At 42.3% G+C, this 23,258-nt stretch overlaps 1 protein-coding gene and 1 long non-coding RNA gene across 2 annotated transcripts; both read right to left on the bottom strand.

Annotated features, from left to right (window-relative positions):
- Nucleotides 1–652: 652 nt before the first annotated feature.
- LOC147049991 (uncharacterized) lies at nucleotides 653–9,177 on the bottom strand. Its single transcript, XR_015067438.1, has 3 exons — nucleotides 9,056–9,177; nucleotides 6,451–6,497; nucleotides 653–1,992 (listed from the first exon to the last, which is right to left on the bottom strand). It is a non-coding gene; the product is annotated as an uncharacterized LOC147049991 (long non-coding RNA).
- Nucleotides 9,178–14,264: 5,087 nt separating this feature from the next.
- Nucleotides 14,265–22,936, bottom strand: xpo5 (exportin 5). The gene is made up of 33 exons (XM_085922657.1): nucleotides 22,685–22,936; nucleotides 22,130–22,251; nucleotides 21,984–22,056; nucleotides 21,772–21,909; nucleotides 21,428–21,610; nucleotides 21,311–21,337; nucleotides 20,862–21,047; nucleotides 20,713–20,789; nucleotides 20,561–20,593; nucleotides 20,347–20,437; nucleotides 20,180–20,263; nucleotides 19,987–20,112; nucleotides 19,824–19,914; nucleotides 19,636–19,746; nucleotides 19,428–19,540; nucleotides 19,196–19,351; nucleotides 19,071–19,121; nucleotides 18,890–18,979; nucleotides 18,598–18,797; nucleotides 18,431–18,533; nucleotides 18,180–18,361; nucleotides 18,008–18,108; nucleotides 17,851–17,947; nucleotides 17,648–17,783; nucleotides 17,317–17,415; nucleotides 17,183–17,229; nucleotides 16,976–17,085; nucleotides 16,807–16,866; nucleotides 16,545–16,639; nucleotides 16,352–16,459; nucleotides 16,131–16,268; nucleotides 15,891–16,055; nucleotides 14,265–15,655 (listed from the first exon to the last, which is right to left on the bottom strand). Exons 1-33 carry the CDS (start codon nucleotides 22,784–22,786, stop codon nucleotides 15,515–15,517), a joined length of 3,636 nt encoding a protein of 1,211 aa, XP_085778783.1. The 5' UTR covers nucleotides 22,787–22,936; the 3' UTR covers nucleotides 14,265–15,514.
- Between the last annotated feature and the right edge of the window lie 322 nt (nucleotides 22,937–23,258).

Raw genomic sequence — 23,258 nt, 5'->3', positions numbered from 1 at the left:
GAATTCGAAAAAAGATCCGAATCTGAAAACACAAGAGTTGAACCTGAAAAAGAAGTGATGTGAATCTGAAAATATAAAATATGCAACTGAGAAAAAAATACCTAATATCTTGACAAATAAATGGTATAAACCTGAAAATAAATATTTTAGCTAAAACATTTACCAAAGTGAAGCAAAGCTATTTTCAACTCGAAAAAACTTCACATACAAGTATTTTTACTTTAAATATTTTATTTTTCAAATTTCAAGCTCAACACGTTTATTTTCAGTTTCAAGTTTTCTATTTTTCAAGTACGAGTTTTGTTTATTTGAGTCCAAAACATTTGACCCATTTTTGTTTCTTATAATTTGATTTTGTTGATATTCCATCATCTTTGGATGGGGCTTGTGTCATGCAAATGTTGACCTTCTCCTAAGAGTGGTCAGCAGGTGGTCGAGGCCGGTGATGTGTCAGCAGCTTTTGGGAAGTTTACAAGAACATCTGCTGCCATGAGGTCACTTCCAGCTCATCCAAGAATGAGAGAAGGGGGGGAAATAAATGGGTGGGTCCTCGGGTGGGTGATCCATTAGCGACGTTTCTTTCGATGCTGAAGGCAATGCATCAGGTACTGTTGGCATTTAGAGAGTGAGCCAATCAGTTCCTGATGCAGTATCATCCACATCAGAAAGTTCTTCTTCATCTCATCATCGTCATTTGTGAGTAAGGAGAGGAAAACGAACTGGTTCTCAACTCCAGGCGTGAGGCCCCAACTGTAGGACTCAGTCTGGCTTGCTGGTGGATCAAGAGACATTGGACTTTGATAAAAAAAAAAAATTGTACAGTACTTACTTATTAAATTAAAATGTATTGGACAAAATTTAGTACTTGAAATATTTTTTCTAATAATTGCTAAAAGATCAAATGCAAAATATTTTGATGTTTTTGTTTTTAGGTGGTACATAAAGTTTGAGAACCACTGTTACACTACACTTTACTCTGAATTAATTTTTGGGACTCCTTTAACCACCTCTATGCTAATGCTATGCTAAGGCAATGATTGGTAAAAATGAAAACCATGGGAAAATTTGACCCGGGTGTACAGTACACATCACCGTAAGTCAAGATGGCAGCGCAAGCATCTGCAAAGTGAGTGCATGCAAATCCGAGAGAGGCATGCATTATGAAAAGAGTCTGTGCTTCAAAAAGACTTTTTTTTTTTTTTTTTTTTTTTTTGGGGTGACCTCAGAAAATGGGAAAGAGGGTGGGCGAGGAAGAGCAGACAGGTCCGGGTGAGAGGCTCTTGTGTAATCGCAGTGACATCTTCATTGAGGGCCCGCGGTCTTCTCGCCGCAGAAAGGGCGTCGCTGATGCCGTTCGATGGGCGCGGGAGAGCGAGAGGCCGCGGCGCCGCGTTTAGCATAATCCCAGAGGCCATTGTGAGAGGAGCAAGTGAACGACTCACAGTTGCCAGCTGAGATTTCACCAAAACACGGCAGAATAGATGAGACAGTGGGGATAACATAAGAGGAGGCAAAAAGGGCGAAGACGCAGCCTCGGGGAGGAAAATTTAACCCTCTGGGCCATTTTCATCCTTTTTTTTTTTTTTTTGGGAAACATTTGACGATAAGGCCACAATTGTGAGGCAAACTGCAGAATCTCTCCAGGTGATTGTGAGAATAAAAAGCACCTTCACAGTTGCCTGCAGAGATTACCCAGTCGGCCACTTCAATGTGTCCTACGTATCCCGGTCAATTGGTAGCAGATGGTTAACGCAGGTCACAAAGAAAGGACAGCTATGAGCGATATCCACGGCCTAACACCGGCCCCCTCCGTCCCCTCGTGCTAAAAAGGTCCTTTGTTACCATAGTGACCAGGGCAAGGCACGTGCCTGGCCATTGTTGAGCTGTATCCTCCAGGGTTGAACGGCACGCCCGCTTAAGGGTCAGATGTCACCGTGGCCCTTCTGTGAGGTCACCACTCACCAGTCTTCAACCTTTGACCCACGGCAAACACTGAAACAAATTGAGAAAGGAGGATGAGATGAACATTTGTTTAACTTTTGTGTGCGCAGAGACAGGAGAGTAAAGGCAGGTGATTCTGCTGCTCCTGTACTGTCTATGGACACTGTAAAAAAAATAACTCGATACGGCATTATGTCTCCCCCTTGTGGTGATCTGTAACCATAACATCTACTGTATTTATTTCAGTCATATTTAATAGATTTAATGTGATTTAGCTCAACTGCAACTGTCAACTGTCCAATAAATTGGTCTAATGTTTATATTTTTACGATCATTTGAAACCAATTACAATTTCTTTATTATGGTTTCCATGCGTCATTTTTTTTTTTTTTAAAGCTTTGAACAGTAGATGTAAGTACTCGATACATTTAAAGCACAATTGAGGTCTTCAATTTGAACTTTTAAAAATGTGTAAACAACCCGTGTTCACATATTTTGAAACTTTCCTTCCTGACAAGTCACAGTGCATTCGAGGATATTGTCGGGGGTCACCGGGTTGTGAAAAAATGTTGCTCGGACGTTGACAAAAGCAAAATCTTAAGTTTATTAAACGGAACAGGCTGACAGTCCCGACTTTGTTAGGCGCTAAATGAACAGAGTGGTTTTGACAGGCCTAACCTCTTAAGCTTCGGGTCCCACTGAGCTCGGCACAGCTAGAGCTAAATGCCATCTGTCCCAAAATCTTCAGCACCCCACCCCCCCTCCAAAAAAAAAAATACTGTCCCCTCAAACAGTTTAGCATAGTAATGTTAGTTGTGGTACCCACTCAAATAAATCATGATTTAAAATCGTAAATACTTAACAACCATTCACATTTGGTAATCGGCAAAAGGTGAATTTGTTCTTTTTACAAACATTCAAAAGTGACTTGGGCAATTATGCAAGCAGGCTAATGATGTGTAGCCCAAAATGCTATACTGTTAGCATAGTTTCCTAAACCATACAAATGGCCATCATCAGGCCCAGAGAGTTCATCCAAGTGTGGCTCAAAATGCTATATAGTTAACATATTAGCATAGTTGCCGAAACCATACAAATGGCCATCATCAGGCCCAGAAACTTCATCCAAGTATCGTGTTAGTGGAAACTCGTTACGGACCAGCCGCTCACATCTATTGTCTCCTTCCGTTAGTCTCTCACTGCGACTCAACGGATATTTGAGGGATTCAGTCTTGACAGAGTTCTTTTACGCTTTACTGACCTCAGCGTGTACATGGGTCCGAACAATGCGGTAATGATATCATCCTATGAACTTTAAGTCTTAGGCTCCATTCAAAAGCGGGGTGTCCATTCCGTTAGCTGTCAGCTAACGTTAAGAGCAATAAAATGACCCCGCTGCCCTGGAGGCAATGTTGTGCGCTTTAGCACTTCATTAAGGCCCCGAGGACCTCCGGCTGCACAAGCAATTGTCTTGGGCCGCCAAACAAAAAGACTGACGCATTGTATCAGCTGGAGGTAAATTTATCAAAGAAAGGCCAATACAATGGCTGGACCAGCCCAAATTATGAAACAGGTCTGGAAAGGGGCCTCCTGCTGATGCACCATATTGTACTGTTTGTTGACGCTCCAGTTTTTGGACTTGAGGGTTTGTGATTCAGATGGGAAGCACATTAGAGCTCATGTGAATGTTTTAGACCAAGGGGGTGTCAAACTCGTTTTCATCGCAGGCCCGCATTGTAGTCATGGGTTCCCTCAGAGGGCCGTTATGACTCTGAAAATCATATTAACGTACTGTGCAACCTTATTAATATTGGGTCCGGTAAAACGAAATAAAAAGGTTCATTAAAAACAAGGCAGTGGTTTTAATCCTAAAAATATGATTTGAAAGCATTGAACATCAACACAGTGCTTACACATCCTAATAAAACGGACTCAAACTAAAATGACTCAAAATGTAGTGCAAGCACGTGAGAAATAAAATTGGACCGAAATAAACGTGTATGTTTTTAGAATGAAATGCTTATGTATTGAATTTTAAAGTGAAATACAACTGAATTGCATTTAGACAGAGATTCTTTGCTATACCACTAGAGGGAGCCCTAGAGCATTTGCTTGAAAGAGACTTCAATTTGTAGTTGGAAAACAATGAAACTTAATATGATGACATGATACATTTGTTATGATTTTCCTCAGAGAGAAACCGTGATTAGAATTTGGCCGGGAATCAAAAACGGTGCTTCTGGTGACCCCATGACAACATCTCTCTATTTGATTTCTTTGCCACTGGCTAAAAACAAATCGGCATCTCCGTGAACCGATGTGACATTTGTACTGCTCCTAGATTTACCATTAGTAGCTCTGCCAAAAGAGTGAAAGAGGAGCAAAGAAAAAAAAAATGAATGGAGAAAGCGAGCGGGTTGAAGCATGGTAGAGTTGATGTGACAGAGGAAACTCTGCACGGGGTTATGTTCATGCAGGTAACTGACGAGAAACAAAAAAAAAAATCAGTCCATGTATTCCTCCCATTTAGTTACGCGAGTTTGAATCGAAGTAGTTCTTTCTTAATATCAACTTATAAGGGGGTGCACACTTGTGCAACCTGATTTGTTGTTTTTCCTCGAGGGCGGTGGTTTTTTTATCTCAAATTCGAGGCACAAAAAGAAGTGGCGGATTTATTTATTTTTTTAAATCATATTCTGCTCTCAAGTCATAATTTCTATTTGAACAATTATGACAAAAATATTCTTATGTTTTCAAATCACAAACTCAATCTTTAAATCCCATGGGAACTTTTCAACTTTGAAATGTGCACGCCAAATTCCATCACAATCAAATGCAAAACTTAATAACCTTGTTTTCACCTCAGACAAAGCAGCGAGGCTTTCTCATCTACTTTTTTTTTTTTTTTTTGGCGTCTGAACACGGGAGCACGTGGTTGACCGCAGGCTACGAGGAATCCCCAGCGTCACGGGAAGCCAGACGGCGACTTCCATTATTTTTTTTTTTCTTCTTTCTCCCCGCGTACTGTATAACCCCTTGAACGCCACACAGGCTGTTAGCAAAAAGTCCAACATTAAATTAGTGCCGTTTCACAGGATGACTCAATGAGCATTTTATTGGGTACAAGCAGTTAGCGAATGACCTTTCCAAAGAGCATTTGTGCATATTACAATAGCCCAGCGCTATTAGACGACAAGGCCACGTGTTCACTTTTGATACCACCATTGTAAATTAGCATTCGTATCGATGAACATATAAAAGTAGGGACGTGGAAATTAAGACGACATTTTAGAATGCTATTTGAAAAATGACTGATTAGACTGTCCAGTATGTTCATGCTTGCGGGGGATCATTTTATTTGGATTAAATTTGAGCATGACTAAAATCAGACCTCACTCATTTGTATTTTCTCAACCTCTTAAAAGTCTCACGCGGGCAAGTGTGGAGAATAATTAGCAGTAAAAAAATAATAATGAATAAATGAATAAATTAAAAAAAACAGTACACTAACCTTGTTCCTTCTACCAATAAAAAAATAAAGTCGATTCAGTTGTGCTAGATATTATTGAAGTCATTTTAACTAATACACGTGAACCCGTCAGCTGGTCAAACTAACCGGGAAGACCTTGAGCGTGCGATTGATCACCGACTCGTTATCAACATTGCAAGCGCATGCATCTACACCTGCCGTTTGTCACACGCCCTCCACTCGGCCGCACTTGCGACATTACGTGACGCCAACAAGTCAGCTTTTCATTATCCAAGGTCTTGACATGGGCTTCTCAAAACCAGATGGGCTATACCCACAAGATGGACTCATCTACTTTTGATTTCCCCTACACATTTCAAAAACCATGTTTCGATGATTTGAAATTGTTCAGAAGTCGTTCACCTCGCCTCTAAATAAGAATGGATACAAACAACGTCCTTAAAAGAGAATCTTTACACGAGGGGTTTTGAACCTACAACCCGTGGGCCACATACGGCCCCGTGAAAGCATTTGATGTGGCCTGCCCATGCGATTCCATAAATAAACCAAAGCACAGAAGAACCGTTCAAATGATAAATTTTACTTTAATCTTAATTTTTCATAAAATTTTGCATCAATTTAGATGGTTGAGCCTTTGAGTAAAAATCAAAATGGCGCCTGATTAAACCAAGCTTCGCCTACCTAACGCATAGACTACGAAATAAAAAAATATATATTTACAAAAATAAAATCACAGAAGCTCCGGTCAATATTTAATATTTCCCAAAAAAAACCTTTTCATTTATAATATGAAATATTATGATATAAAAACGCTCCAATTTCCTTTGCCCTGCTGATTCAGTTGCGAGCTTCCAAAATTTTACCGGGACAATGTGCCTCATGTGCATTTTATCTTTTTTTTTTTTTTTTTTTGATTGATGCTCTCTGTCTGTGCGAGCGCTGACCAAGCAACACAAACATCTTCCCCGGCCACACTTAAATGTGATAGCATGTGGTCTACATCCAGTGCTGAAACGTACCTTTTAATAACGACGCCACCTCAACCTTGCTCACTTCCATCTTGGCTCTGGTTGGATCACAAATAAAAACAAAAACATTACATTTTGATAACACTATTTTGCAACCCCCACCTTCCCTCCGCTCCATAAGTTTTGATTTCCTGTCATCAAATGCCGAGACTGGGCTCCACGGTCTGGCTTTAGGCCACCTCGGCACAAGCAGCCCAGCGTAATGCTGACAACCAGTTAATGTCGGCCAAGCGAGGGGGAGACATCAAGCAAGGTGGGATGCACTTATCCGCAGTGAGGTCTCGACTATCTAGATCGAGGATGGAAGAAGTTGTTCCACTCTGGGCCTCGTACAGAAAAAAAAAAAAGAAATTGGAAGATTGGGGTGAAGTAGGACAGACGCAAATTTTTTTTTTAATGTGTTGTAGGTCAACACAGCTAAGCGGTTTAACATATTTGATAAAAAAACAAAACTGTGGAAAACTCGCTGTGATCAGTGACAAAAAGGACTGACGTCTTCTTCCGCAACAAAGTGCATTTGAAATCATTTACACGTTGCGCTACTCCCAAATCATCATTTATGAATTTTAGGGGGGATTTTTCAGCGAATCATTTCGGTCTACTTTATAAAAACTTCATCTTACCGCCTAATCATAAAATAAGAATTTTGAGTGGACTTTTTAGGGGACTTGTACATATTTTACAACTCTTAACATTTTTTAAAACAATAATCTCATTTCTTGTTACATTTTCTAGTAGAAATTGGACCAAAACAATGAAGAAGAAGAAAAATGAGTGCTATTTTCACCATGCACATTTTGTGGTAACATTTTGATGCAGGCCAAGGGGGGGGGGGGATTTCGATAAACAGATACTTTGAAGATAGTATTTATGTATTTAGTTATCTAGCCTACTGCTTTGTACAGCTCGTACTTGGAACAGTAGTGTTTTGTACAATTTGTTTTTACTTTGTTGATTAATAAGGATACACAACGTGAATATTGCTGCCGAGACTCTTTCGGTCATCGTTGGAGTATTGCAACAAAGCATTTGCATGTTTAACATAAATGGATGAAAAATGTTCCCCCCAAAAAAGGCTCGAATCGGTTCCGTTTAACAAATGAAAACGGTAGTTAAAAAAAAAAATAGAGTAGAAATGATTGTGCGAGCTTTTTTTTTTTTTTTTTCGGGGTTCCCTTTTCATGCCGCATGGCGCTGAAAAAGGGTGTGGCTTGTAGAATGTGCGAAAACAAACCCCGACCTTCATGTTGGGTTCCATATTTGCACTTTGGGGATCATCTTTCGGATGGGAAAACAAACATCATCCAAGTTAGTTTTTTTTTTTTTTGTCAGATGGTATCAACCCTTCAAGTGCTTAGCAACACATGCAAATGAGCATCGATATAAGCAACGGGCCCAACTGATTGATGATGCAAACCTTCTCGCTACAGCCTTGTTGGCGACCCCTGACTCCTGCTGCCTTCGGGGGTTAAACTTATTACCCTTTGACTTTTTTGACCTTTGCTGTAAAAATAAATAAAGAAAGAAAAAAAAGATTGAAGGATGACCGCCTCTCCGGGCCAAAACGTGTCCGGAGGGGCTGACCATCCAAAACCCAAGAGGGATGTGACCTCGTTGCTGCCACACGCTCGCTCCCTGGCTAATACTATTAGCAGGTCAATACAAGCTCATATGTGATTTTGGAGAAGAGGGGGTGGGGCAATTTGTTTTTTGGGCGGGGGGGGGGGGGGTGAGTAGAAGAAAGGGATGTATGCATATGGAAATGAAAGAACGCTTGTATACTGTAAATTGAATTTATCGTAACGGTAAAGATGGAGCGTTTAGAATCTAAAAGGCAGGATCGAGACATTATCGATAAAGTTAGGCGACAAACATCAGCCAAGTTAAGGGGATTGTAGTTAGCGTTAGTCAAAGTTAAAAAAAGAATACAACAATACTGCAAATCTCAAATTTGGCTAGCGTGCAGAATTGTCCGTGGGCGACACGTGGAGTCCGATTTGTAATCCAAAGGGAGTATTGGGTGCCTGCCAATGTTAGAGGCAAGCAGTCACCGGTCTTGACTGGCTCATTCTTTTCAATGCAACCAGACACACAACTAGTAAGTTAAGACAACTGTGAGAAATTTGCCACGTCACCAAACGAGCTAAATATCCCGCGGTATCAATAAAAACGTGCACCGATTGTATACACGAGCCACATTATAGATAATTCAAGTACATGAGGGAAAACAGCAAAAATAAATTGAACAAAGAGAACTGATTATTACACATTATTTTGAATCAGACAGAGAGATCTGTCTCAAGACATTTCCACGGGGCCGCATGTGGCCCACGAGCCATAGATTGCCAATCGGTTCTTTACATAACAATTTTTGTTTTTTTAAAATCACAACTTATCCGATCGTACAAACAGATGCAGGTTACAAGAAAGTGAACAAGCATGGAGGGGAAACCCGCACATCCAAACGCCACCACCGCATGCACGCTGACCGATTAGGCGACCCACGAGAGGAAATCCCCAACCGTGCAGGAGGGAAAACTTTACGGGCAGACTAAAGTATACAAGAGGATAAAAAAAGAAAAAAAAGGAATAGTACCGTCATGAAGCATCCATGAGGAGGAGGAGGAGATGCAGGGTGGGACACCTGCAGACGTTGGCGTCTTCTCCCTCCTCAGCCGCTGCTCCCCTCATGGAGCGGAGTGCATGTATGAGCCAGAAAAGAAGTGAGTGGATGTTTGTGTGTCAATGGGGAGGAGGTGGAGGGGGGGAATCCGACCCCTCCCCTCTTCCTCTTCCTTCTTCTTCTTGGGACTGCCTCCTCTAAGGGATGGAGGGGTAGGTGGGGCCACTGCACTAAAGCAAGCACACACACACACACACACGCAATTTTGCTATGCTCCTTCATTTTCACATTCTTTCCCGCCTCGTGCTTCCCCCCCATCTCACCCACCCCTCGACTGTACGGTCTTATTATCATGCTCTCATTCATCCCGAAGGGGTGTGTGTGTGTGGGGGGGGCTTACAGTATATGCCGTTTATAGCTGGTGGTGCTCTAGAACCTGCTCTACTCCAGCACGTCCCATCGTGATTGAGCGGGACGAGGGTGGTGTCAGATGGAAAGGCAGAAGAAAAAACAGAAAGGGAGATGAAGGAGACCAGCGGTGCCAGGATGAAGAGCAGCAAAGGCTTTTAGTTCTTCCTCTAGGGTCTCGCATACACACAATGCCAACATCATCGCCTCGTCCCCCCCCCCCCATTGGCTGTCCCGACATAAATCATTCCCATATTCCGCAGCTACTCGTTACATTCAAAGTATTGATTTTTCCCTCCCCTACCGCAGCGCTGATTGCAAGGAAACCCTTTCACAACGGTCACAAACAGGAAGTGGGGAAGAAAGACCGCGCGGGTGGCGCCGGATGAAAATTTGCCTGTGTGTGTGTTTGAGGGACAAAAATGGCGGCCGAGCAAGATGACGTTGAGTTCCTTGCTGCGGTGTGTAGGCCAGAAGAGCGCAAACTCAACAGAGCTGTACTCCCAAAACAAAAAAAAATTGAAAGTGACCATCAGGAGGAGCAACCGCTGTCGTTTTCATGACAGCACAGCTGAGGACACTTTGCCCTTTGACCTTATGGACCACTGGGTGTGCTCTCAAGCGCTGACCAAATCAGGGGTCAATTAAAACCAAGGTCAGTAGGGGTCAAAAGTTAATAACCCCCCCCATTTCTCGCTTCCCCTCTGTGGTTACGCAACCAAATGGTATCAAAGTACATCATTCATCCTAATCGGAGCGCTGCACCTTGCGCAAATAAGCTGTGAGCGCGTGATGGATGCGTGACATGTACAAGATGCATGAGGGATAAATGAAATGAAGGTCACTCAAAGGTAGGATACCGTGAACTTCAAGAAGAGGCAGAGAAGGTCCCCAATGAAACACCAAGGAAAACAAAACATGAACCATGTGAGTGGTTTGATATGACTTCAAAAAAAGCAATGCTAATTGATGTTAGCTCATCAATGCTATTTTACGTTTATGTTGGCAATATGCTAACAATAAATCCAGTAGTAGTCATAATTTCCACATATATTGTGTGAATCATATTTTTTTGTGACGGTCTCCCAATTGTACTTTCACTTTGTCACCTACTGATGACTCAGCATCTGGACGTCCACGTTGGAAGATCTGAGCCATCTGAACCATGCCAAAACATTGATTGCCGTTGTGCTTGAGTTCACTCATGGCTGATGTTGACGAACAAGGATGACACCGTCTTGGGTGTCTAGAAACTGGGTTGGGATAGAAGGGGGCAAAGACAGATGAAGCGGGGGGGGGGGGGGTCGATCCGAGGGGTGCCAGACACAAAAGAGGCCAGGCCCTGGTCGGTGGCACGCGATGGGCAGATTAAGCAGCGTTTCCTCCCCTAACTGAAGCATTAGGACACCTGACTGAGTCCCGCCAATGGCAGCCAGCCAAGGATTTATATGCGTGTGTGTTTGAGATGGGGTGGGCGACCGGGGGGGGGAACTGGGATTCGCCTTTCAGCACTCCTCAACAACACAAAGAGAGGTGGGGTGGCTTGGAGTGGAGATGGGTGGGGTAGTGGGTCCAAGCCTTACCCCTCACCATCTGCTACCCAGGCAAAGTGAGGACAGGGCCGGTCGAGCAACACACACACACACACATGCACCTGTTAGTGTGTTAGTGGGCGGGTGGGCGTTTTGGCAGATGGGCAGGGCACCGTTGTGGCACCCACAAAACATTAAAAGCTAGTATTACCCAAAGCCCCTCCCTCTGTCACATTCCCAACCCCTGCCAACTGATGCCAGCCAATTCTTTATGTTTTGATGAAGACATCCGTGACTAGACATTATGGACAGTGAGGAGGAGGAGGAGGAGGTGGGGGCAAGGTCACTTATCCATTAGGTTTTGACTGTAAACAAACACAGACCACTTTTGCCCTAATGCTACTTAGCTTGCTAGCGGCTCTAGGGCTAATCCCCCCCCCCCCGGCCATCAACTCTATCGGTGGTTCCGTATCCAAATGTAGGCCGGTATAAAAAGAGATACGATATTTGATTCGTACAGACATCAAGTTAAAGAATTCCATTTTGTATTTGTAGCTGTGGTGTTCATCATCACAATTTCCCATTTGTTTTATAATCTAGCAAAAACAATGAGTATTTTCCGCTTAGTCACGTTGGGGTATGAATTTTGTTGTGCACACCTTGGCCACCTGGGGGCAGCATAAGACTCAGTGCCTCTCAGTACAGCAGTAATATGGCTTGTCGAAGATGATAAAGAATATACGCTTATGAGTATTGTTATTGTTTACCTTTACATTGATACACAAGGTGATTTGTACCTCGAGCTACCGCTGTTATTGGCATGAACCTTTTAGACTTGGGGTTTTCCCCCTGTATTTTATTTTTACAGCAAGTAGAACAATATGTCTGTTTAAAAAAAAAAGGGGGTCAGAGAAGCAGACAGTTCAGTCTTGCTGAGCAGTAATCTGAAAATACCAGTAATCCCTTCTGGAGGGCGCGGCGGTGGCAGTGGTCTAGCGTCGCGAGGAGTGGCCTGGTCTCCGTTTAGCAGACTTGCGTCTGTCCGAGCTTGACACGCAAGCCGGGCCTTACAGCTGCCAGGACTCACACTGGGAGATGAAGCGCTGTAAAGCTGCCCTCGGTCACTCAATGAGAATAATTGCCACTTTTTTTTTTTTTAGCTGAGGGGGGGCGGGGGGTCCCATAGAATGTAGACTTTGAGTGCAGGTCACTGAACTCATTCAAGCAAAGTGTCGGAACAAGTGTCTCCAATGAGTCGGCGCTTAATAAATGTAGAATATATTGTTTACTTTAATAAGCACGATTTTTCTCACCACACACACCAACAAAATCGGTAATGTCTTGACTCGAGTAGCAAGTGCAAAACAGCTGCTCTGAAAAAAGCACGCAAGTTCGTTCCCGGGGAATTTTTGTAACAATAAAACTGCACTGAAGCTCCCGTAATTAATTACATTAATTAAAAAGAAAAAAAAAATGACACTTGAACGAGCTGCGACGGTATGTGAAGCCTCGCCTACTCTCGAAATTGTCAAAAAAAAAAAGTCTAAATGAATAACGGGCCTATTCGTACTGATTTTAGGCTTGACGGCAATACAGCCTGATGGAAGATTCCAGAAGAGGTCAGACAGGCAGGCGAGGCTCTATACGGGGTCGTCGCCAGGGAAAGCAGCGTGGTAAACGTCTCGAAATTATACGAAGAAAAGGTCCGATCTATTTCCTTTAAATAAACACTCATGGAATTTACATACTATTCATACACTAAAAAGACCTAAGCCATAAATAAATTGATGAAAAATAAAATAATTAAATATAAATATAATATAATAATATATAAAAAATATGCAATGAAATAACCAGTCAATTAAATTATAGTACAATTTAATGTAAAATCTACACACAAACACAGTAAAGAATACAAAAACCTGACCCATCTATCTTTCTTAAAAATCAAATGTGGCTTTTAAGTACAAACATTTGTTCACTATTAAGCTAATCACTAAATTTTAGTGGTGGGGGGGTCAAATGTAAATCAAACATGTTTCTTAGTCCAGTTAACAAGTCAGGTTTACAACTGTGCTGTATTGTGGCGATAAAGAGGAACAACTTGCCTTGTATGGAAAAAGGGTTTTGTCCTACTGCAGCAATTGAAGTTTGCGTCCTTGTGGTGTAATCGCCACAAGAGGGCAGTATAAAACACACTGTTCAGTGACGCGTCATTTGGTTCTGGTAAAACAACCCAGATTGGCTGCTGCATCCAGGAAGGACTGCATGCAGCAGCCAATCATAGCGCAGCGCAAGGGGTCCGCTAGAACTCCAGTGGAAGTTAGGATCGTCTCAGATCATCAGTACGGCACTTAAAAATATATTTAAAAAAAAAATCACCACAACATAGATGCTTGTCCACATTGACAGTAAAATTCTATTTAGCTATTAATTTTTTTTTCTTACAGTTCATAATGGGTCAAGGTTTAAAATACTTTGTGTAATTTGTTTTGACTTTTTAATTCAGTTTATGAAGCAGGTTTGTTACTTTGTAGTAGTTTTTCTTTAATTAACGATTTGTTTTAGTTTGATCATGATTAGTTTTTGAATATTTTGACATTTTCCCCTTTTTCCTTTTAAAATTCTTAAAAGTTCATGTAGGGATTGAAAAAATGACATTTTCATTATAATTATAGTTACCATTAATGTGTTTTTTTTATTTTAGTTATTTCATATAATTTGTAACCCTGAACATGATTTTTTTTTTCACAATTTGCCCAAATAATCCAAGCACAATATAATAAATGTGTTTTTTTTTTTTTTACCTGAATAGTGGCCGTGGTGGTATTCACCAAGCGGTAGACAAAATGCTCCTCAGGGTTGAACCCCTTCACCACCAGCCGGTCACTCGGTGAGGCTGGCCGGGCATCGGTCATTGTCGTCCCGAAAAGAGACACAGACGAGAGGAGCAAATACGCCAACAAGCACATGTCGAAACAGACGAATGTTGGGCGGGCGTGTTTCACCAGCATGGATTCGAATAAACTAGTTCAGAAGACTTGTTGACGAGTTTAACTCACCTGTTTGCTGTTGGGTCATTTGACAGGAGCGGAAATGGCGTAGTTGCCAGGCAACCGTGGTTGTTATAAGATGGAATAAAAGTCAAGATACCAGATCAAAAATGCTTTTCATTATTTTTCATCTATTTTACAAATGAATGAGATAGCCAAGTGGTTCTCAAAGTTTTTAGTACTACACATAATTGATTATTCACCTTGAGATATTTTTAAAAACAATCCCATTGTCTGAACTATAAACAATTTTGATTTCAATACCTTTTAGGCACAAGAAGCAAGCTGAAAACATTAACTTTTTTTTTTTATTTTATTCAAAAAATCTACTATAATCCACACCTAACTTTTATAAAAGCTTTTTTTCCCCCCCTTGTTTTTACAAGTCATTTTAGTGTTACAAGCAATTTTTGTTTTTCAATAGACAATTACCAGAGACTGATGTGAATGTTCCAAAGGTCTGTGTCATCTTTTTTGGTACAATTGTTAAGATGCCTTTCTGCATGCTTACAAAGAAGGGAAAATGAAAAATAATAACACAAAGGGCTAAATCTACATTATGAAAATTAATCATCTTTCACTGCTCATTAAAAGCAGAAAACATGAAATGAATATACTACCTAAAAACAATTTTTTTGGACAATAGAGGAATGTAATCACAGGTTCTTTTCTTTGTATGTTATGAACACAGGGAAGAATTATGTGGCTTTGTTTAAACATGATACCGGCGTAAAATATGACGTAAAATATGACGTAAAATAGTCCTGGGAGCGCTGATTAGAAGTGACAAATACCAAGTGTGGCACATAACATACAATACAGAATAGCTTATTACACTATCAAATCGTCATCATAGGAAACTTCCAACATGAGGTACCAAATAAGATGTTCCAGAATATATTTAATTCAGGAAAATTCAGTTCAAAAAAAAAAAAAAAAGAAGCATCACGCCTCCTTTTAGTTTAACTTAAACACATCTGAAGAACAATTTTGATGCAAAACAACGTGAGCACGTCCAGGAACTGATTTTTGTGGATGAGGGGGAAATATTACTCCTCGTTGAAATTACCTTGCTTTGCAATTAAAGAAAAAAAAAAAACAGAGAATAATGATAGCAAGCATACGCGTGAGACGTTGACAAGATATCGTTAGCCTAACAGCATAATTGCGCAAGTCATTTTTAATTTACTGTCATAATATCGATGGAAAAAATAAATGTGCTTACTAAAAAAAAGACTGTCGATTCTCAGTCATCCAGGTCATTGTTGACACAAGGAAACTGAACTCTTCTTGTTAGCAGATTTTATTTTCTCGCTTTATGAAAATGTTTAAAAGAAAACGCAGGCGATTAAACTTTTAGGTTAACGATATATTGAGAGCAGCACACCTCGTGCTCTGAGTTCATTAGAGAAGCTGTCGCCTCCTCCTCCACCAAAAAGTTATTCTCTGTGGTTAAAGAGTGCCGTAAGCCCGGTCGTCTCGTCGCTGCACAGCAAATCCCTGTCTGGCTTCGCCTTCTTATAGAGAGACGGAAGATTCCGGATGTGGACTTCTTTCCTGAACTGCTGGCACAGAGCTTTCTGTTGGTGAAGGAAAAGAGAGAAACCTATTATATGAGTAGTTTTTTTTTTCCTCGCTCTCTCTCTCTGAGGAAAATGCAAGCAGGGTTGGGACCCAAAATGTTTCTAGTTAACTCATTCACTGCCTGGACATTTTTAATTTGAATTTGTCAACTGGAAGACAACTGAGGACAATTTTGTCAACTGTGGTACCAGTGAGGCAACATCGCCACCTAAGGACCAAATGTGTCATTACCCCAACGGTCCCAGCGATGAGTTTCTTGAACTTTTCTTTCCTCTTCTTCTCGCTGGGCTTCTGCGCGTTGGGATCCAGCAGCCCGCGGTCGTACATGTCCAGGGCTTCAATATTGATATTGGGGATCTGAGTCATCACCGTCCTCAGATCTGTGTAGCGAGGGCGCTGAGGAAGGACAAACGGGTTACGCGCTTGGCCACAATTAGATTCAAATAAATGTCTTGAAGGAAGTAAGATTACCAGGTTTTCGTAGAGTTGCATGGCTAGCAGAGAGAGGCTTCCGTTGCACACCTCGTGCTGCCCGTGTGTCTGGAGGCCTTTGAGGACGCTGACGAAGAACCAAGAAACCGCCTCGGGAACAAGGTTACATCCAACCACCTGCACACAAAAGAAAAGCGCAGAGAAGAATGTAGCTTGTCATCTCTTTCGATGTTTCATCAATTATTCAAAGGTCGTCCAACCGGCCGCAGAAGGGTCCAGCAGATGATGGAAGCCGTGCGGTGGCAGTACGTGGCGTCCTTCCATGACAGCGAGGTGAAGGAAAAGGACAACAGGGTCATGTAGATGTTCTGCGTAAAGAGAGGCGGGGGTTGGTGAAAATCTTGAGGTGACTGAGTTGTGCTGGTGTGTGTGAAGGGTCTGATAAGTTCTGACCTCATCCTTCATGATGCTTTTCCCCAGCTCGGTGAGCTCATTCGTGACCGCGGTAGTAGATGATGCCTGCGGAGCATCCATCATCATGTCCTCCTCTGCAAAAGGAAAAATAAAAAGCATTAGAACGTTTTTTTTGCCTTTAGTTGTTGTGCGCTCTGAGAAAAGAAATCATTTTTAAAAGAGCAAATCGACCGGGCGGCCAATTAATCAGTCAGAAGCCTTTTTTTTTTATTTTTAAAAACAGCATATTGATAATTCTCACCTTCTATTTCCTCCTGTTTGACAGGAGTTTCGGGATATTTCCTTGAAATGCAGCATGTAGCTGCAAATGAAAAAAAAGCATTAAAATTTTATCACCCAAAAAATAAGTAGTGACTCATTGCCTTCGCAATTTTTTTAAAGTGTAAAATAAACAAAATGGAGAAGCATACTGATGAAATCCAGTATATCCCTGGTGAGAAGGCGCGCCAGCTGCTCCTCCAACATCTCCTCTGTCACCTGACTCTCCTGACTCACTACCACCTCCTCTTCTTCCTCACCACTGTCCCAAAAAAAAAAAGTATTTGACAGAAGACAATTTGACACTCATAATACAAACATTGAAACGCAGTGACATGAAATATTCAGTCCAGGCTTACTTGACAGAAGCCCTCTGGAGAATGACTTGCCACTTCACGTTTAATCGCTACAGGAATAAAAAAATAAAAATAAAAAAGTCAGGCGAGTGACCAAGTGCCTCGATCGTGTGTACTTTTATTGTCAAATATCCAACCTGCAGAACGTAGTTGAAGAGCGGGCCGAGCAAGGGGCAGAGGAGACTGTCGTTGTATTTGGCTGGACACGACACCACCATTTGCTTTAGAAAAAAGCGTAAGAGTTGTTAAGGAAGCTTAGTCGTCACAAAAAACAAAAAAAACCCTACACACATTAAAATGCATATTATTACGACATTCGATGCACGGCCATCCGTTTCTAGTCCTTTGCCGCCATCTTGTAATGAACACCAACACTATAAAATGATTTTGTTGAGTCGCCACCAATCAATTGAAATTATCCTTGCAGTATTCAATTTTGAAGCACACGGCAAAACAGAAGAGGATATGAATAATGGGTCGAAGTCTGTAGTCCGGCACGTGGTCGAGGGAGAAGAAAACCGAAGCGGAGATTTCTTCGGCCAGCCTGTCGATGTTGAAGAACTCCTGCTGCAGTGAGACGCCGGCGTTTCCCAGGATTTGGAAACTGCAAAAAGAGAAGAAGGGTAAAAGATAGAAATCGTGGACCTCGCGGGGAAAAGGCTTTTCGTTACCAGTTGTCGTAGAGCTGGTTGAGAAAGAACTGCATGCGCTCCAGGTTGGTTTTGAACGGAGGAGTGTCGTACGAATCCGGAACGCTTTGAGATAGACCTGAAGAACCGAGATGTCACTTCAACCTAATCGTGCACGTAAGACGGTGAGAAGCCTCACCTAGAACCACATTCTTCTCTCCTTCCATCAGGTCGAACACTTTGGTGAAGTTCTCACTCAGGCGAGCTCTGTTCTCCGGCGTAAACAAACTGTTTAAAGTTCTGCAGGCAGAAGGAAGAAAATGGTTACAATCCTGAATTCACACGCTTGGTGGGGAATCCCCGAGACATACTTGATGAGAGCCAGAAGGTTAGGCAGGAAAGCAAAAAATTGAGCGGCGCAGGGGTTTCTGTAGTTGGCAGAGCCCGACGGCGAGTGGTCCACGAGGAAGCCTGCGGCCTTGGCGGCTTCCGGGTCGGCGGGACAGCGCGACCGCTTCACCATGGCCAACATGGAACTCAAACAGAAGCCCAGCTGGGAGGAAGTCGGAGGGAAAACATTAGCGATGTCCCTATTGGTCGAGGATAAATGAAATTCGCTTACCCTCCCCCTGTTGGTACCGACGGAGTCCTCCTCTTGGTTCTGCTCGCTGGCAACCTGGTCGGCTCCGACGAAGGATAAGAACATGGCGGGAGTGGAGAGCACTCTGGAAAGGCAAAGCAGGGTTAACGTCACCAAAGCTGAGAAAGGGGAAAAAGCTCCAAACTCACAGCTTGGTAGCGTTTGAGGTCCAGTCAGCCATCATGGAGGCCAGCAGCTCATCTAAGAAAGCTTTCTGTTTGTCAAAATCCTTGAACTCATTACTGATCAGCACCAGAGATTCCACCAGGGCGCACTTCTGCAGAACGGTAAGCGTGGCGTCGCTGGAGAACAGCGTCTTCACTTGGTTGTAAAACGTGTCGAAATAAGACTGTGACAAAGGGAGGCGGCAAATTACGACGTTAAAAAATAATAATAATAATAACAATAAAAATACAGAGCGCTCCAAATTGTGCACATTACCAAAATCAACTGTGGAAAATCTCTGCAAACTTTGATGATGGCACAGGACGAGTGCCTCCTCACGTTATTTACAGCTCGGGTGCGTGGTGCCTGAGTTGAAGTCAATACTTTTACTCTTCCATCTGCGTGTTGAGCGAAAAGCAATGATTGCGTGTAAAAAAAACAAAAAACCAACCGGTACCTTAACTTCCTGATTTTCCTGAACAGCTTCAAATGTAAGAACTTCAAACAGCTGTGAAGCCAAAGCAGATTTGGTTAACATCTTGCAAAAAAAAAAAAAAGAGCAACATATGAACTTGATAATACCCTGCAAAGGACCCGAGGCAAGAATTGGAGTCTGTGCTTGACGAAGGGGAAGAGCGCCGACATGTTGCTGATCACGCAGGACATGATGAGAGGATCTTGAGTGTTGTAGCTCAGCACGGCCTGCAGTAGGTCGACGCCGCCTTCCACAGGCAACTTCTGCGTGACATTTAAGTATCGGAGCTTATATCGAGAGGTCTGCCACCTCGTCGGGTTTACGCGCTCCGTTTGTTACCTCGTCTGCGAGGCTATAAAATATCTGAGACAACACGCATTCGACGAACACGGTCACGGCGTCCCACTCCAGCAGTGGCGTGGAGAAAAGCGAGCAGCGCCCGTCGACCAGAGCTGAGGAAAGAGTGAGAGAAGTCCAAATAAAATGAAATTCAATACAATTAAATACAAATAAATCAAATTCAATCAAACCACACAAGTTTACGTACGCGCGGCGTTGCCGAGCTGGTATTGCAGCGACGTTGCGGCCATCTGAAAAGCCTCCAAGGGAACGAGGCGACTTGCGGACCTCACGTTCTCTCCCAGTTGAGCGCGGAACACTAAAGGGGAGAGTCACATATTCCATTTTATAAAAGAGGGATCCAATTGCTCATATTTCAAGAGTAGAATCGCTTACAGCTAAAGAAATATCGGAAATCTTCGTCACTGTCAAAATCCACACGTGAATACTGGCAACTCGGGTGATCGTTCCTGGTAGGGAAACCCATCTGAACAGGAAAAAAATAAAAAAGTGAGAATGGACATCGGGTTTGGCTCCGAAGCGATGACAACACGCAGACCTTGAGGAGGTTGCTTATGGCCGTTCTGAGGAACTTGAGGGCCACTTCGACGACGACGGGTTGCTGGGAGAGCGTCTCGTGTTTGAACATGGACGTCCACGTAGCCATAGTGGATGACCTCAGAAACTGTTTGGTGAAACATTCGACGATGCGGAAACCTTTACGTGACAAATGTAACGGCATTTCCTCTTACCAAGCTGGAATGTGTGGTGAAAGCCAACAAAGCCTCCAAGTACTTGCTGAGGTTTACAGGAATGTTCACTTTGACATCAGAACCCTGTGGAGATATTTTACACATTATTTAAGTGGCTCGGTAACTCGAGTCGGGTTTGTTCACAAAAAAAGGACTCGCGTACACACCACCAGTGTGATGAACTGGGTTCCCAGTGCACACAGGACCTGACACAGCCTCTTGAGGAACACGTAGTGCCGCTCCACTATCTCAATTGGTCTACAAGACATCAACGTAGTCAATATCTACGTAGCATTGGAAAGACACATTTAATATATTTAAAAAAAAAATGATTTAATCGAGTCACAAAGCGGCCCAGGATCATTCCTAACATCTACTCACTGCGTTTGAGAGGAGGCCGAACAATCTGCTGACCTGGATGCAAACAAAGCAGGTGGAAAAAAAAAAAAAAAAAACTCATTCTCTGCCATTGCCAAATATAGACGTCAAATAACTGCGCTGAATGAGCTAAAGATGACGACAATCAAACTCACTGTGCTGCAGAAAGCATATAATTGATGGCGACGTCATCAAAGAGCAGCATAAACGGTTTCCTTTCCTCCATCTTGCCCTGCGGATCAACAAATGAAGTGATATTGAAAATTGCGTAACTATACCCAACAGGTCGCCCGCCGTGCTGAACCTTGCGGCTGATGGCGATCAGGAGGCACTCGGCCGCTTCCAGCTGAAGGTCAGGCTCACTCAGCAGCAGACACAAGCTCTCCAGCAGACGGCAATTGCCCGACGTGATGTACACCAGAGACACCCAGTCGATGTAGCCGGCCAGCGTGTTCAGGGTCGCCACGGCCACTTTGCAGTGAGCCCTGGCCTGTCATCGTAACACAACGTCCGTTATTGTTACTTTAAAAATGGAGAATTCCATTTTTCAGAACTTGAGTCAGCTAGCTGAATGCTACGACAAAATGCAAACGTCCGTTAACTGGCTAACAAAACTAGCAATGCTCAATACAACAGCATATTTTTATTTATTATTATTTAGTTATTTTTCTTAATTTTTTTTTCTTTAGCATTAGCATTATTTTAATGGGGAAAGATGATTTGAAATCGAAGACATTACAAAAAGCCACTCACCTTCATTTCATGTTGTGGCGACCTTTTCTAAAGAAAAAAAAAAAAATTACATTTTCATGACATTGATGTAGCCTTTCGGCATTTAAAAAGCTTTTCTTATTCAGCTTTTTAATATACCATTTTTTGGTACTCTTCGATGTTTTGGTGTAGAATGCTCATGAGGAAGCTGAAGATGCTGTCCATGTTTCGCGACAGTGTCTGCTGGATGTCTCGCCGGCGCTGGTGAGGTAGCGTTTGGAAGGTGATCACATCCTCCGCCAGCCTCAGCAGGATCAGCATCACTAGCTCCGTCTGGCCCTCCTATGTGAATGGTTCAGTGAATTAAAGTAGAAACTTTTTTTTTATGCACCTTCAAAAAGGTTTGTGTACATGCTAGAAATAAAATGTTGATGCTTTTTGATCATTTTGTTTCTCAAGTGCTTTGCCGCCATCTTGCGGTATTGATACGAAACCATACACACCCCTTCGCTCGAGAGTGTTTCCATCTCCTTGAGCATATTCGGCCAATTTTGCGGCCATTCCCTCTTGATCATTTCCACCACCACACGAGAGAGAACATCTTTGATGTAGGTTTCCTCCTCCAGGATCGAATGCGTACCCTGGGTGGAAGCAGGAGTAAGATCAACGCTGAGTAGTTACATGAATAAAAGTGCACCAAAAGAATCCGACTCACATTTGACAACAGTTGCATGGTGCAGTCTTTGACCTGGATTTTCTCTGGTTGTTGCATATCGTTCCATCGGAACCTATCAGGGGGAAAATGATGCTTATTTCATTCTCATTCAAATCCGACATCTCAAAGTTAATTTTAACACTCACTTGATGACATGTTCAAAAATTTGCAATCCAAAATGCCTGATTACAGCCGGCTGGGCTTTGTCGGCTAGACGTAAGGCGCATGGGACACACAGTTGACTTTTCTCTTTAAACTCCTCGAAAAACTGTCAAAATAAAAAAAGACAATGTCATTCATTGCAAGACATATTAAAGTAACCACTTAGGTATGTTTGTATATTCACAAATAAATAGCATAAACCAAAGCATGACAACTCAATTCAGATGGTATATTTTATGAAAAATAAAAATAGGCACCATCTATGGAATGAATGATCTTCTGAATGGTCCACGTGATGCTAGCGTTTGAATGAACGTAGTGGACCATGTTAGCATGACAAGCTAACTTTCAAAACATATGGGAAACAATTGCACCTATATTTAGTACAATGTAATAGTGACGGGGACAACGCTAAAATTGAGAAACATTTTGACTTCCTAACAACACTTGCGCTTTGATCACGCTTTCGTTCTCAAATCATTGGCATATTTAGCCGCCAGCTAACAACCAAGCTAATCACCAAAAAAAAAAGATGCTACCTTTAGGGCCTCCAGCCGGTATATTTGACTCGATTCCGCATCCATGGTCACGTTCACAGCCTTAATAAGCTGTTCACACATGGCAGCTATATGCTCATCCATGGTCGATGTTGCAATGGGGTAATGTTTACAAGATGTAAACTACCTGCTACACCGTTAAACGCGACTTAACTTAAAATGCAACGTGCCATAAATGTGACAACCTTTCTCTTGCCGTAGACATGACGTTTCTGGGAGTTGTAGTTTTATTCGAATTGAAACGTTGTCGCACCCAGTTTGGTTTCTTTTCGTGTCTAAATAATTTAGCAGTTGTGTTCATATACAAAGATTATGGATAATAATATTATATAATAGAGCATTTGAGCCCAAATATAATAAATGACTGTAAAACTGGAGAGCTGTTGGTGGAATTTATTTTTAGGTATTTTGTTAGTGGTGTTGGCAAAACGATTGAAATAAGGATAATTATTTTAAATATATGTTAATATGTTCGATGTAAATAACTTTTTTTCAAAAGAAATAGCAACGCGTGAGTGAGCCTTTTTGAACATTTGAGATGCCGTAGCGCCCCCTA

This window comes from Syngnathus leptorhynchus, chromosome 10 (assembly GCF_054491065.1).
Source record: "Syngnathus leptorhynchus isolate UIUO chromosome 10, UIUO_Slep, whole genome shotgun sequence".
Lineage (NCBI taxonomy): Eukaryota > Metazoa > Chordata > Actinopteri > Syngnathiformes > Syngnathidae > Syngnathus > Syngnathus leptorhynchus.
This window is presented reverse-complemented; position numbering and strand designations above follow the sequence as displayed.